The following is a 14,409-nucleotide window of genomic DNA, read 5'->3' on the forward strand; positions in this document are numbered from 1 at the left end:
TGTTCTCAGTGGACTGGAAGAAGAGGAAGGAGACAGACAAGTTTCCCCGTCGACAGTTTCTGTGGTGACACGAGTCGTCTGTCCGTCAGTCCTGGAGCTGACAGACGACACCGGCGGACACACAAACGCGGCGATGACACACAACCAGCTGAGTAGAGATTAGTTACCTGTGTTAGTCTGGAATTCATCCACTGTCATCCATTTTTTTGCCAATTGATTTTACCACTTTCAACCATTTTTTGCTGTTTTTGTCCCACTTCTGCCACTTTTAACTCATTTTGCCACTGTTTGACTTATTTAGCCATTTCTGGCCACGTTTCACCTATTTTTGTAAGGATATTTTTTCTTTAACCTTTTTTTCCCCCACATTTAACCCATTTTTGACACTTTTCACCAGAATTTCAGCTCTTTTTTTACAATTACATTTTACATATGACTCTGTAAAAAATACTCCAACTGTACTTACTGCAAAACAATGAAATGTACAAATAAATAAATAATAATAGTCCAGGATTATTGAATACATTGTTCTGAATTTTACAAGAAAAGATGCTTTAGTTTGGAAATTTAGAAACAATATTTTACCTTTTAAAAAAAAAAAAAACTGGGTCTTACTGTTTTGTTGCATGGTAAATAGTGCTAAACACTCAGGCTTTCTGGATGAAAAATAAATTACATAAAAAAATACGTCTTAGTTTGGTGTGCATTTAAGCCAACATTAATATTTGGCCCACTTTTCCTGAAATGTAGTTAACCCCTTAAAGCCTGTTGCTGTTACTTTTATGATACCTCCATCTAATCAATATGATTATAAATTACTAATAAAAACTTCTGAGTACAATCTGATAAATGATTAAAAAAAAAATGCCCTCAAGTGGATTATCAGTAACCAAAAACACCTAATATATCAAATGAGATTAAAAAAAATATATCTATAAAAACATGTTAAATTTCATGGATATTTGGATTTTGGGGATTTCAGTAGAAAGTGAAATAAACATTTCAGTTCCAAAAAATGATTTTTGAATTTTCTGGCTATGCTTTGTATTTTCAGGCTTTAAGGGGTTAAAGTGAAGCAAAGATGCCTGTCCACAGCACCATGCAGCTGGTCTGATGTGGCTAATATAAATACTAACATGAATGAGCTGATAGAGCCCAGCCTTAAAAATACCAGAATACTCCTTTGAGCGAGTTTGGCATGTTTGGTGCCGATGATTTCAAACAAGTAAAACCCTGTAATTTTAAATACCTGAGCTTTCAAATCTTAATGCCTCTTAATGTGAGGATTTCATAGTTGGTTTGAAAACAAGACAGAAATAAAAGCAAAGACAGCTATCAGGAACAAGAGGTAAAATTTCCCCCCTATACACAGAATTCTTAGCTTTAATTTCTAAATTAGAAATAAATCAATAAAATAAACAGATGTGAGATAAATTCAGTGTAAACTCCTGAAGCCTAGCAGGAAAAAAAGCATAAAACTGATGTAAACATGGAAATACTTACAGTGTGCTGTGCATCCATCTCTCTGTCTTTAAGTGCAACTTTAGCTTCCTCCCTGCAGCTGAGACGTTTGTCTGACACCTCATTAGCAGCGTGTTTCTGCTGCACCTCCTCCACCTGAATTAGTCATCAGTGTGGCCGTGTGCAGGTGTGTTTGTCCACAGCTGAGGGACTTTTATGGTCCCAGTGTGGGTGTAGAGGCCAAGATAGAGTTCCCATTAATGCTCCACCTGATGCTGATTCACCTGTTAATACCAACAGTAGTCGGTGCATTCCCTCACTTAAACAGTTTAGTCATGTTGCATCCTGATGCTACAGTCAGAAAATGTCACGAAGCTACACTCAGCACCCCGCCGTGACAAATGAACAATCGGAGTATCACATTGGCACGAGTGTTCAGACTCTGCAACAATGCTGCAAACTGAGCTCAGGCTCCGCCCATTTCTCTGGATCTTTGCTGAGATGTTTCTACACCTGGAGATCTGGGGAAGGCTGAAAACATTTCTGCTGCACTGAAAGTTCCCAAGAGCACAGCAGCCTACAGGATTGTCACATTTAACAAGTTTGCTGCAACCAGGACTCTTCCCACAGCTGGTCACTTCCAAACTGAGTAATCAGGGGAGAGAGAGGAGACCAAGAACCTGATGGGACTCGGACTGAGCTCCAGAGATCCTGTGTAGAGTTCGGATGAAGTTCCAGAAGGACAACCACTGGAGTCTGCGAGAAAGCTCCTGACTGTGAGAAACAAGATTCTCTGGTCTGAACTGGAGGAAACTAGGCACCACTCATCACCTGACCAATACCATCCCTACAGTGAAGCATGGTGGTGGCAGCATCATGCTGTGGGGGTGTTTCTCAGCAGCAGAAGCTGAAGGTGGCTAAACACAGCCATGAACATGAGCAGTGCAGACAGGGCTGCCCATAAGGGGGCAGCTTTCTGAGGCCCAACCAAACTGGGGGTCAGCAAAATCATGGTCCATTGTAAAGTTAAGCTGTGGTATTTATATTTTATTTAATGTGAATAATAACCACTCTTATCAAAGAAATAAATATCTTTTTTATTAATTTGTGTAGTAAGTAGTCCTCTTAAAAATATAAATCCCCTTTCTTAAAAACAGAATTAGAATGGGTAAATAATGGCAAAAATAGTAGATAGGTAGATAATTGGATTTTTAAAGTAGCAGCAATGGGTTAGAAGTGTAAAAAAATAAATACAAGTGGCAAAAAATCACCCAAATTTGGCAAAAATGGGTTAAAGTGGCAAAAGCGGGCGTATAAAGTGGTAAAAGAGGATTAAAAAGTGGTTGAAATGGCTTTAAAGTGGCAAAAAAATGGTGGAAATTTGGTTTAAATAGGATGAAAAATTACTTTGAACTGGCATAGAAGGGTTTACTGAGGTAGACATTGGCTGAAATTGGTTAAACTGGCAAAAACGGTCATATCAAACAGTGGAATGTGGTTAAAAAGGGCATAAAAAGTGGTAAAGAGGGGTTAATAGTGGCACTAATGGGTCAACAGAGTCAACAATAGGCAGAAAGTAGCAAGAATCGGTTTAGAAGGGATGTAGCGCCACATTATGTAATAATGCCACATTATGTAATAATGTAAAAAAAAAATAAATTCATTATGTAATAACGTTGCATTTTGTAAGCTACTAAGCAGTTAGGGTTAGGGCAAGGTAGTAGGGTATACCCTTGAGCCCACCTTAAGTCCTAGGGTTAAGGTTAGGTGTTTAGTCTAGAGCTCTGAAGGGGGGTTAGGTTTAGGAATAGGTCACCAAGCGGTTAGAGTTAGGGCAAGGTAGATGGGTAGGGCATACCTTGGAGCCTGCACGAAGTCCTATGATTAAGGTTATTACATAATGCGGCATTATTACATAATGCGGCATTATTACATAATGTGGCATTATTACATGGGGCAGAAAACAGGCAGAAAAAAGTGTTGGAAAGGGTTTAAAATTTGACGAAATGAGTTTTGAGTGGTAAAAATGTGCCAAAATTGATCAGAAAAAGCGATGAAAACGGGTTAAAATTTATCAAAATTGGTGTAAAGTGGCAACAGTGTCATTTAAAAATATCCCTAGTTTCTTTAAGCCATCTGGAGGCCCCCTCTTAGTGTCTCATGACCCCCAATGGGGTCCCGAGCCCAAGGTTGAGAACCCCTGGTATAGATGACAAAACTTAAAAACTGTCAAAGTCAGTAACACTGAAAGACGAAAATCAAAAATAACTAAAAAAAAAAAAAAAAAAAAAAAATTTAAAAGCAAATAGTTACATTTCAAAATAAGACAACAAAAATAATGTTAATTATGATTTCAAACTTTAATTGTTGGCCGTACAAAATGTCAACTCCTTTCCAGTACAGATGATCACCTTTATTCTGAGATAAACATCAGACTTTATCTTCAAAACAATCAAAGACTGGAACTTTGTAAATATTTCCAAAATTTACAGACACATAAACATAATCCATCACAGCATAAGTGGGTTATATTTTTATAAAAGTCATCACAACTGATAGAAAATGTGACTGCTTAGTTTATAAACTCCAGATAAGTTTGAAGGTTTGTCACAGATTTTTTTTTCCCCTATGTGACTCTAACCTGGTCAACCAAACCAACTTTTATATTTCAGAATTTAATTCCTCTACAGTTCTACGAATACAAAAAGAATTGAAAAATGTACATTATTGCATCAGATTTTTTTTGTTTATCTTATATTATCATGGAAAAACATCTCTAAGTAACCATAAGTGTTTGAATTTTATTAACGGGATTTTTAAATTTGTTAATCCAATTTAGAGCTCTGGTGAGTGATTGTACAGTAAATCTCAGAGTAATTTCATCTGGATAATATTATGTCTCCTCAAGCGGCTCATAAAGCATTAAAGAGAATGAAGGAGAGTAAGAAAAGAACAAAACAACAGGGACCTTAACTCAAGTATCTATCAGTTAAAGAACGTTTCAATAAAAATGCTCACAGGACTAAAATGATTCTGATGTTCATGTGGGCAGAGTAAATGTTAAATATGTGCAGAGTGAGTTCAGAAATCCATGCAGTGTCTGTAGAAGTGGAAGTGGTAGTCAGTGAAGAACGCCCCCGCGAAGTGATGGTTGGTACTGCAGTCTGCCTGACCCTGAAAGAGAGACATTCACAGGAAGTTACTTTTATGATAAATGCTACAAATAAAAGCAGTTGTGCATGAAGAAGATTTGTCCTTTATATGGTGGAAGCACTTCTAAATCAAAGTTTGATTTTCTTCTGATTTTTTTAATAGATCCCGGACTAAATACCCCCAAAACAACGTGTTTGTCAGAAGTCCTGCTTCCACTCTAGAGGCTTGTCCTGGTTTTGACCAGGTTATAGTTTTTGCATGCACATAGAAAAACTTGTTATTCATAGTCCTTCACAGATGCAAGATACCAGTATTCCTGTTCTGGTCATCCATCCATTTCCTATATCGCTTATCCCGTTGGGTGGCTGGAGCCTATCCCAGCTGTCATTGGGCGAGAGGCGGGGTACACCATGGACTGGTCGGCACTCAATCACAGGGCTGACATGTAGAGACAGACAACCAGGCACACTCACACTCACACCTACGGGCAATTTAGAGCCACCATTTAATCTAACGAGCATGTCTTTGGTGGTGGGAGGAAGTCAGAGTACCCAGAGAGAACACGCAAACTCCACACAGAAAGGTCCTGATCGGGAAGCGAACCAGGAACCTTCTTGCTGTGAGGTACCAGTGCTAACCCCTGGAAAAGTATTTGGCCACACCTGTTAATATCATACATGCTGCCACAGGTGTATAAAATGATCACCTGGCCATGCAGTCTCCACTTACAAACATCTGTGATAATAAAAGTAATATGATACATATTATAATATTTTAATTATGATTTTTATGATAAAGTATTTTTTTAAGAAAGCATTAAGGACAAAAGAAAGAGAATTGTGTTTCCTTACCGCCACTGAGGAGCGAAAGTGATAGGAGCTGTGCTGAAGTCGAGCCACATGAAGAGGCCATTCATGTTCTCCCTGCAGAGGAAAAAGAAATCAGCTCTGAGTTTATCCAAGAAATCCTCATTTCAGAGTAAAACACAACAAATCAGTTGTCTGAATCTCCTAATCTCTTACATTTGAAAAATGTCAATACAACTCAAGGACAACAAACTAACTTGGAGTCTTCATGTCCTGTTTGGTCCTTACTGGTTCTCATGTTCTAAAGTCCAATCTGAGTTTCTTTTTCTCAACCAGCACTCCAAACGTCAAAGAAATATTCCCTCTGCTGTCACCACCAAATGGCTGAAAGAAGGGTGCTCTGTGGAACCCGGGTCGATGACGCTTATCCCATTGGAATTGATTCCACTATTAACACTAGAACTGCCGTGGATCTCTATATACCTGAAACAGCCAACAGGTCAAATTTACCTGCCATTAAAGCTCCTTGATTTTCATAAATAACAATGATCAAGGACTGTTCGTTAACCACTGACATTGAGCAGCTTATTAACCACAGATAGCAAATTAGGTCACTGATGGAAGATGATCCGTCACACAGAGTCATTAGATTCTGATTTGGCATTGCTGCAATAGAGAGATGGGGTGTTCCTTGTGGCATCTATTTACTGCTGATGTGAAATAAAACAGTGGGAAAATCAAGCCTTTTTTATAGGGTAAAGTTGACCTGCATGGTGGTTCCAGATATAAATGTCCATTAACAAAATTTGGCTTCAGGCAAAGATTTCATGACACCAGGTGCTATTTTTTTTTTTTTTTTTTTTTTTTTAAGATTTATTTTTGGCTTTTTCATGCCTTTATTTGACAGAGAAAGGACAGTGGATAGACTCGGAAACAGGGAAGAGAGTGGGGAGAGACATGCGGTAAAGGGCCACAGGCCTGATTTGAACCCGGGCCACCCGCACACATGGGTGGTGCCTTAAACCACTCTACCATCTGCGCTCCCACATCAGGTGCTATTTAACAAACTTTTAGGAAAAGCCAAAGACTGACAGTCTTTAAAACTGGACACACATCATGTAAGATACAATTAAAGAGCAGCTTTGGGTCAGTTTTACCCATTGGCAGTTCTAAAGTTAAGTCAGCTTTGACTCATGTTTATTCTAAGCCAGATCAAATACACATTTTTACTTTAAAGGGAACATGTTTTACCCTTTTAACACAAGTTGATATTGGTCTCAGAGGTCCCCAGTATTGGATTTTTACATGTCTAAAAACCCCTCTGTTTCAGTCCTGCTCAGAGCAAGCTGTTTCTGTGTCTGTGGCTTTAAATGTTAATTAGCTGTCTGACTCCACCCCTGACTCCGCCCCTCTCAGAAATTGGATGTGAGGCTAACTCCCTACCAGGGGTGCAACAATACATCTATCTGTATCGAACCGTTCAATACAGTGCGTACCGAACCATGACCACCGAACCGAACAATACGCAATGTTATATTTATTTTATCAACTTCTGACGAGGCGCTCTGTGCTGAAAGCTCAGTGGATATTTTCTGCACAGCAGAACATGTGTCAGGTATAGCTGCACCAGATACATTCAATTTTTCATTTGATGTTTTTTTAAAATATTCTTATAGAAATATACACCATAGAACAGCAGTTCTAACATTGTTTTCATGTCAGGGATTTGGTGTGTTTGTTTTATACTCTGCCAAAAATAGAAAATACACCATCAGGGACCCCCAATGATACAGTGCCTTATATTATTATATAATATAATAATATACATTATATGTACATAAAATATAGAATAATGATATAATAATACAAATAATATTATATAATATATATATATAATATATATATATATATATATATTATATATATATATATATATAATATATATTTATAATATAATATAATATAAAATCATATAATACATATAATATAATCATATAATAAAATATTATATATATATATATAATTTTTTTCCCCTATATTTTGCTATTCCAAAGACAGAACTTAGAAGTGCTGAATATTTATAAAGATTTTTTGTGTACATTTAAAAATATTTATATAATATTTGTACAAAAGTACGCCTTAACAAAGTTGTGCTATGAGGAATGTTTGTGATCAAAATATAAAACACAGAATATTTCGGGGCGGTATTTGGGTAGGTATGTTGATGTCTGAGACTTGAATAAATGTTGGATCAGTGTTAAATATCCTGGACTAACGCAGCAGTGATTAGCATTCTGTCGTCACCAGGAAAACCCTGTCAGACATCCATTATTCATCCGTGTTTTCCCAACACTTCCTGAATTATTTACTCTCATGATAGCTGAGTCGGTGAAGCGCAGACTCAGTGACCCTGAAACTACAGACGTAGACGCACCAGCAAGCGTAGGATGGTTTCAGAGCCATACATTTATCTTATATTTCAAGCCTTAATTTGAAAACTGGAAAAACATTTTTTTATTTACTGAGTCTAAAGGCCAAATTTTGGCAGCATATTACCCCTTTCCTCAAGAGTCTAGTGCACAGCAATTAGGGACTTTTTGATAACAGTTTGCCATCTTGATGACCCAATCTATACACAAACCCAGGCACAGAGGCGCCTTAAAGTCTGGTATTTACCTGTGTGTTTGATGGGTATCTGCTCCCTGTCACTGTGTTTATATCCATTAAAGTGGAGCAGGACGTTGACTCATCAAACTTGCACAGGTGAACCACCAGCAGCTCCGTAGAACTACAGAAAACATCCATTAAAGCTGAGAAGCGCAGACTCAGTGACTCATCAAACTACAGGCGTGAACCACCGTAACAGCCATACATTTATCTTATATTTCAAGCCTTAATTTGAAAACTGGAAAAACATTTTTTTATTTACTGAGTCTGAAATGGTGTTTACATGGACTTAATATTAACAGTTTGCCATCTTGATGACACAACAGAATTAAAAACAGCCTTAAATGCAACTTACACTGATATAGTTAAACAGACAGAGTTAAACTTACTTCATGAGTAAAGTTATTCTCATGTTGACGGGAACAAACTGGCTGATGGGAACTCTGAAGACGTATCGACCCGGCCTGAAAGGAACAGAAAGACCAGTTAAAGAAGAGTTTATAATTCACACATTTACACAGGGGATGTCAGCCTACTGTAATGTTATGAACAGAACAGGCCTGGTGCCAGGATAAACTGACTGGGGGTGGGGGGTAGGGGGAAAATTTAGGGGAGGTTAACCTTGATATTGTATTAAATGATATGTGAGGTCACAGTGACCTTTGACCCCCAAAATCTGATCAGTGTACCCTAAACTGCAAGTGTAGGTTTACGCCAAACTGGACAAAAATCCCTCTGTGCATTCTTCAGTTATTAAACAAATTCACACATTTACACAGGGGATGTCAGCCTACTGTAATGTTATGAACAGAACAGGCCTGGTGCCAGGATAAACTGACTGGGGGTGGGGGGTAGGGGGAAAATTTAGGGGAGGTTAACCTTGATATTGTATTAAATGATATGTGAGGTCACAGTGACCTTTGACCCCAAAATCTGATCAGTGCAAATACAAATAAGCAAGTTTTCAGACTAACAAGCACAGCGATTACATTACATTTATTTGAATAAATCTATTTATGATCCAAATTCAAGTGTCACTGAGCACAGACATGATATGCGTCAGGAGATTGGCTGGCCGGATGTTGACATTGCCGCCATGTTGGCAGAGGCAAGTCTGCTACGTCATTCAATACAGCAGACAAGGACTGTGCACGTTTTTAGAATAAAAAGCTCAAAAGCTCAAATGATCAGATTAACACACACACACACACACATATATATATATATATACAGCAGACAAGGACTGTGCACGTTTTTAGAATAAAAAGCTCAAAAGCTCAAATGATCAGATTAACACACACACACACACACATATATATATATATATATAAATTCAAAATGAAAATATCTATACATATATGAAACTGTACTATATATAAAGTTATTTATTTTAAATCATGGAGTACATCTTTTCACTGAGATGAGAAAATAAAAGAAAGCGCATTCTGCTTTTATGTTTCACTGTCAGTTAATATTTTAACATGGATCATTTGTTATAAATGATTTATCAGAGTATCTTGTTGTTTGAGCTAATTATTCCAAAAACGTGCACAATCCTTGTCTGCTGTATTGAATGACGTAGCGACTTACCTCTGGCAATATGGCGGCGACGTCAGCGACCCGCCAGCCAGACAATCTTCTTCTCATATTATGTCTGTGCTCAGTGATACGTGAATTTGTGAATGTAACGTTATCGCTGTGCTTTTTATTCTGAAAATTCACTTTTTTTTCGTCTACTTGTATTTCTTTATGTGGCGGACATGCCTCTATTAACATGGCGGCGACACACGGAGAAAACAACAAAGAAGACGTTCAGTTCAAGGGACTTGTGGTATTAGAAGACGAGATATGGCGGCGATTTTCTGACTTCCGGTGTGAAGTGGAAGTCCAGGTACTCTTGGATTATTGTGCCCTCAGCTTCTGAGATCACAGTGACCTCTGACCTTGTAGTTCCAAATTCTAATTAGGTCATCCTTAACTCAGAGTGGACATTGGTGCAAAGTTTCATGGCAGTCCCTTAAAGCAGTGGTCCTCAACTGGTTGGGTCACGGGACCCACCATCAACCCCTCAAGGGGAATTGTGACCCAAATTTTGACGATTTTTTTTGCTGATCAGATGTATTTAACAAAAAAATAATAGAGCTTTGGCCTAGACAGTACAAAGGCTGTAACAAAACAATGAAACCGTACAAAACATGTATGTTTTATAGAGTCTCTTGGACAATTTGGCACAATGTTTTTTTACCCTGGCACACATCCGCGACCCACTGAAAAGGGCTCTGTGACCCACTTTTGGGTCCTGGCCCACCAGTTGAGAACCATTGCCTTAAAGCGCTCACAAGAACGACCCGGATGAACCGATGGATTAACAGGCAATCAAGAAACATAATGGCTCCTCGCTATCACAAATGTGAAGGCATAAAAGAGCATTACTTTCATAGTGAGTCAGTTATCCTGTGTGCTAAGTAAAAATTATAAATATAAATATATATAAATGAGACTTCAGGCGTGATGTCTTCACTTACCCACATTCATCTCTCAGGCAGTACTTGCTGTCGATCACCTGCTGGTTCTCCTTAATCATGAACGTCTGGATGGTGGTGTTTGTCCCTGACAGAGAAATAAACAATACAGATGTTTGTAGAGATCTTTACAGGGCTGCAACCGGCTGCACAATATTATTTAGTAATACTTTTTTCAGCTCCGTTTACTCCAATATAACATTAGTTATCCTCTCATGGTGGTGTACGGTATCGAAAAGTAGGCGATGCCCAGCAGAAAGTCGAGTAAGAGTGGAGCTAAACTTAGTTTTAACACTAAAAGCATAAATGAAATTTCAGTCATAGCAGTCAAATATCACACGCACAGTCTGTTCTAGTCATAAAACGTGTTATATCTAACATACAGCGCTGTAAAAAAGTGTTTCCCTCTCCCTGATTTCTTATTTTTTGCATGTTTGTCTCTTAAATTTCTCAGATCATCAAACACGTTTTTAATATGAGGCAAAGATAACCTGGGTCAGTTTTTAATTGATGATTTAATTCATGAACTCTAGCAAACCACGGTGAGAGCCATTATCCACACATGGAGAAAACCTGGAACAGTGGCAGGACCTTTAAGGGGGCATATTATGACAAAATCTCTTTTTCAGGCTTTTCTAACAAAAATATAAGCCTCCCCCCTCTCTTTCTCCACATTTCAGGAAATGGATTTTTCCCTCTAGATGTCATGTGGGGAAATAGCCCCGCCCCAAGGTTTAGCTGGCCCTCCCAACTTGGAAGAAAGTTCTACCCCCCCTCTCTTGATCCTCCTCAACTGGCAGCTTAAACCACACCCATTTCCTGAGAGGGGCGGAGTCAGACAGCTCAGTAACATTTAAAGCCACAGACACAGAAACAGCTCATTCTAAGCAGAGAGGTGTTTTTTTAGAATCTAGTACTGGAGTGTTTTTCCAGCAACAAACTTCTCACGCATGTTTTGGGGACCTCTGAGACCGATATAAACCTGTCTTAAAAGGGTAAAATATATCCCCTTTAAGACTGGCTGTTCATGCTTGAAACCCCGCCTATGTGGCTGAATTAAAACAATTCTGCCAAGAACAGCAGACCAAAACTCCTCCACAGTGATGAGAAAGACTCACTGACAGTATCTCAGTAACTCTCGCTTGCAGTTGTTGCTGCCAAGGGTGGAAGAACCAGTTATTAGGTTTAGAGGGCGATGGCTTTTTCCCACAGGGTCAGGTAGGTTTGGATAAAATTATCATTTAAAAACTGCATTTTATATTTCAGCAGGTTATCATGTATATGCAAAAGAGGGAAAATACTTTGCAATATTTGTCGGTTGACCTCGCTGTTACAGTGAAAAAAATGTCACTCACAGTCTCTGGCACTTTTCAACTTCTGATAAAGTTTTTCTCTTCTTGTTTCTGTTGAAAGAAACACAACAATTCAGCTAAAAATCAGCATCACAGGAGATAATTAGGTACTGTTTAAAAGATTTCTACCTAATTTCTTTAAAAGTACATAGATAAAAGTATACAGCAGTGAGTTTTTACCTGTTATATTAAACTTGTCTGCTGGAGCTTGTTCAGTGGAGGTTATGTTAGAGTCAGTGCTGCCCCCTCCTGGTGGAGAGCAGCAGTACACCTGGTCACAGTACAGTAAGTCACAGAAGTCCACATGTGGGGGCCAGGGGCCGAGTGGAGTGGTCGGGGGGACTGGAAAAGGAAGAGGAAATAACTGCTACAAAATAAAGCATTTCAGAATCGCTCAAATCAAAGGGAATGTTAAAGACAGCTTCTGGTTATTGAAATTTTTTACTTTGATATCGGTCAAGAGATCGAGAGGAAGTCTGAGAACGAATAAATGAATGAAGCCATTCATTATTCATTTGCTCTGTAGAAATGTGAACTTTGTATTGCACTGATATGAAAACTTCCCTGAATAATCATTATTAATCAGTTGGCTGCTTAACTTAGAACCAACATCCATTCTGTTTATCTGTTATATTACCACAGCGTCCCAGATTTATGAGGCTGTAGGTTACCTGTGCTGCTCCAGGCTGTGGTCAGCGGTGGAACCACACTGCCGTTACTACAAGATAAAAATAGTCAGAAAAAAATCAACATTTCTGTGAAAAGCTCAAGAGAAAGGTTGAATTTTTTTTAATGTTCATCTGTGGGATTTCAATCAGTGTTTTGTGGTAGTAGTGAGGTTTTTAGTGTAAATGGAGTTTTTATTTAGTTACCTGATGCCAGGATGGATTTCGTAGTCTTCCTCTAAATTTACCAGGTAGAGAGCGGTGATAGAGATGATGCTGCACACAAACAAAAACACCATTACTGTTTTAAATATGGCTGCCCGTGGGGGGATTAAAAGGAAAACCATGGAGGTCAGCAAAACTGCGGTCAATTGTAAATTTAATCCATGATAACCTTTTTATATTCAACCTGAATAATCACCACTATTATTAAAATATATTTATATATTTTTTTAAATTAAGTTTACAGAGAGATACAGTGTTTACGTTGCTTGCATTCGTAAGTGATTTTGTTTATTAAAATGTTTTTTTTAATCTATTTATATTAACACTGACCTAAAACATTTATAAAGTAATGTCAGACTTCATAGCCATGATGTGCACAAACATCAGGCTGCCAGAGTATAAAGTAGAAAGAACTGAAATAACTTTAAGGGAAAATGAATTTAATAATTGCAAGGGGCGGGGACTAGGTTTCAGAGTGTCAAAAATGGGTTGAAAAGGGCAAAAAATTGGTTAAAATGGGCAGAACAGGTTGTCAGAAGAAGTGAAATTGGGTCAAAGTTAGGTAGCAATAAAAGGTTCAAAATGCCAAAAGTCGGTTAAAAGAAGCAAAAATGGTTTGAAAGAGACAAAAATTGGATAACAGCTGCAAAATGGGCTAAAAAGGCCAAAAAAATTTTGGGAAAACTGTGAAAAGTAGTTGAAAAGTGATAAAATGGGTTTTAATTGGTACAAAAGGCAAAAGTGGCAAAACTTTGTTTAAAATGGCAAAAAAAGGCAAAAAAATGGGTAAAAAAAAAAAAATAGTGTAAAGGGGTTAAATAGTAGCAAAACAGGTTAAAATTGCAATAAATAGTTATAAGAGGCATCGATGGATTAAAAGTGGTAAAGATGAGTTGAAAAGGACAAAATCTGCAAAAAAAAAAAAGCCAAAAAACTGGTTTTCTGGAGTTGTGAAAAGAAGTCAAAAAGAAGCTAAATTAGTGATAGAAGTTGGCTCAACCTGGCAAAAATTGGTTATAATGGAAAAAAATGTGTTTAAAATGGGTTGAAATAAGCATAAATGGGATAACAGCAGTAAAAATGGGCAAAAGCAGGGAAAAAGTGGCACGAATGGTTGGAAAATGGTGAAAGGCAGTTGAAAGTGGCAAAAATGGGCATCAAAAACAGTGAGAGGGGTCAGGTAGTAGCAAGAATAGGTTCAAAATTGCAAAATTGGTTAAAAGGGGAAAAAATAAAATAACAGCTGCAAAAATGGGTGAAGAAAGGTAAAAAGGGAAAAAATGGTCAGAACAAAATGGGGAAAAGTGGTTAAAAATGGCCAAAATTAGTTAAAAGTGGCAAAAACTGATTAAAAGTGGTGAAGAGGTGAGAAAAAGGCCCTCTAGTCTTTAAAGTTCTAAAAGTAGCAACAATAGATTAAAAATGTCAGAAATTGGTTATAAGAGGCAAAAATGGGCAGATAGAGATGATATAATAATAGCATGACAGACTTTTCAGCTAACTGTTAGCCAGGATGCTAGCACCAATGCTACTGCACCATCACTGAGCATGGAGAAAA

The 14,409-nt window shown here is 37.9% G+C and overlaps 1 protein-coding gene across 4 annotated transcripts in view; it reads right to left on the reverse strand.

Moving 5' to 3' along the window:
• Nucleotides 1–3,837: 3,837 nt before the first annotated feature.
• The window catches only part of LOC121505279 (myelin regulatory factor-like protein), a 33,976-nt gene continuing 23,404 nt past the window's right edge, over nt 3,838–14,409 (reverse strand). For all 4 annotated transcript variants that reach the window (XM_041780438.1, XM_041780440.1, XM_041780439.1 and 1 more), the window contains 9 exons: nt 12,834–12,902; nt 12,633–12,679; nt 12,142–12,303; nt 11,965–12,012; nt 10,613–10,697; nt 8,477–8,551; nt 8,097–8,208; nt 5,466–5,537; nt 3,838–4,635 (listed from right to left, as the gene is read on the reverse strand). In XM_041780438.1, coding sequence (XP_041636372.1) covers nt 4,543–4,635; nt 5,466–5,537; nt 8,097–8,208; nt 8,477–8,551; nt 10,613–10,697; nt 11,965–12,012; nt 12,142–12,303; nt 12,633–12,679; nt 12,834–12,902 — 763 coding nt within the window. In that variant the 3' untranslated portion in view covers nt 3,838–4,542. The remainder of the gene's footprint in view (nt 4,636–5,465; nt 5,538–8,096; nt 8,209–8,476; nt 8,552–10,612; nt 10,698–11,964; nt 12,013–12,141; nt 12,304–12,632; nt 12,680–12,833; nt 12,903–14,409) is intronic.

The sequence above is a fragment of the Cheilinus undulatus genome, linkage group 23 (assembly GCF_018320785.1).
Source record: "Cheilinus undulatus linkage group 23, ASM1832078v1, whole genome shotgun sequence".
Classification (NCBI taxonomy): domain Eukaryota; kingdom Metazoa; phylum Chordata; class Actinopteri; order Labriformes; family Labridae; genus Cheilinus; species Cheilinus undulatus.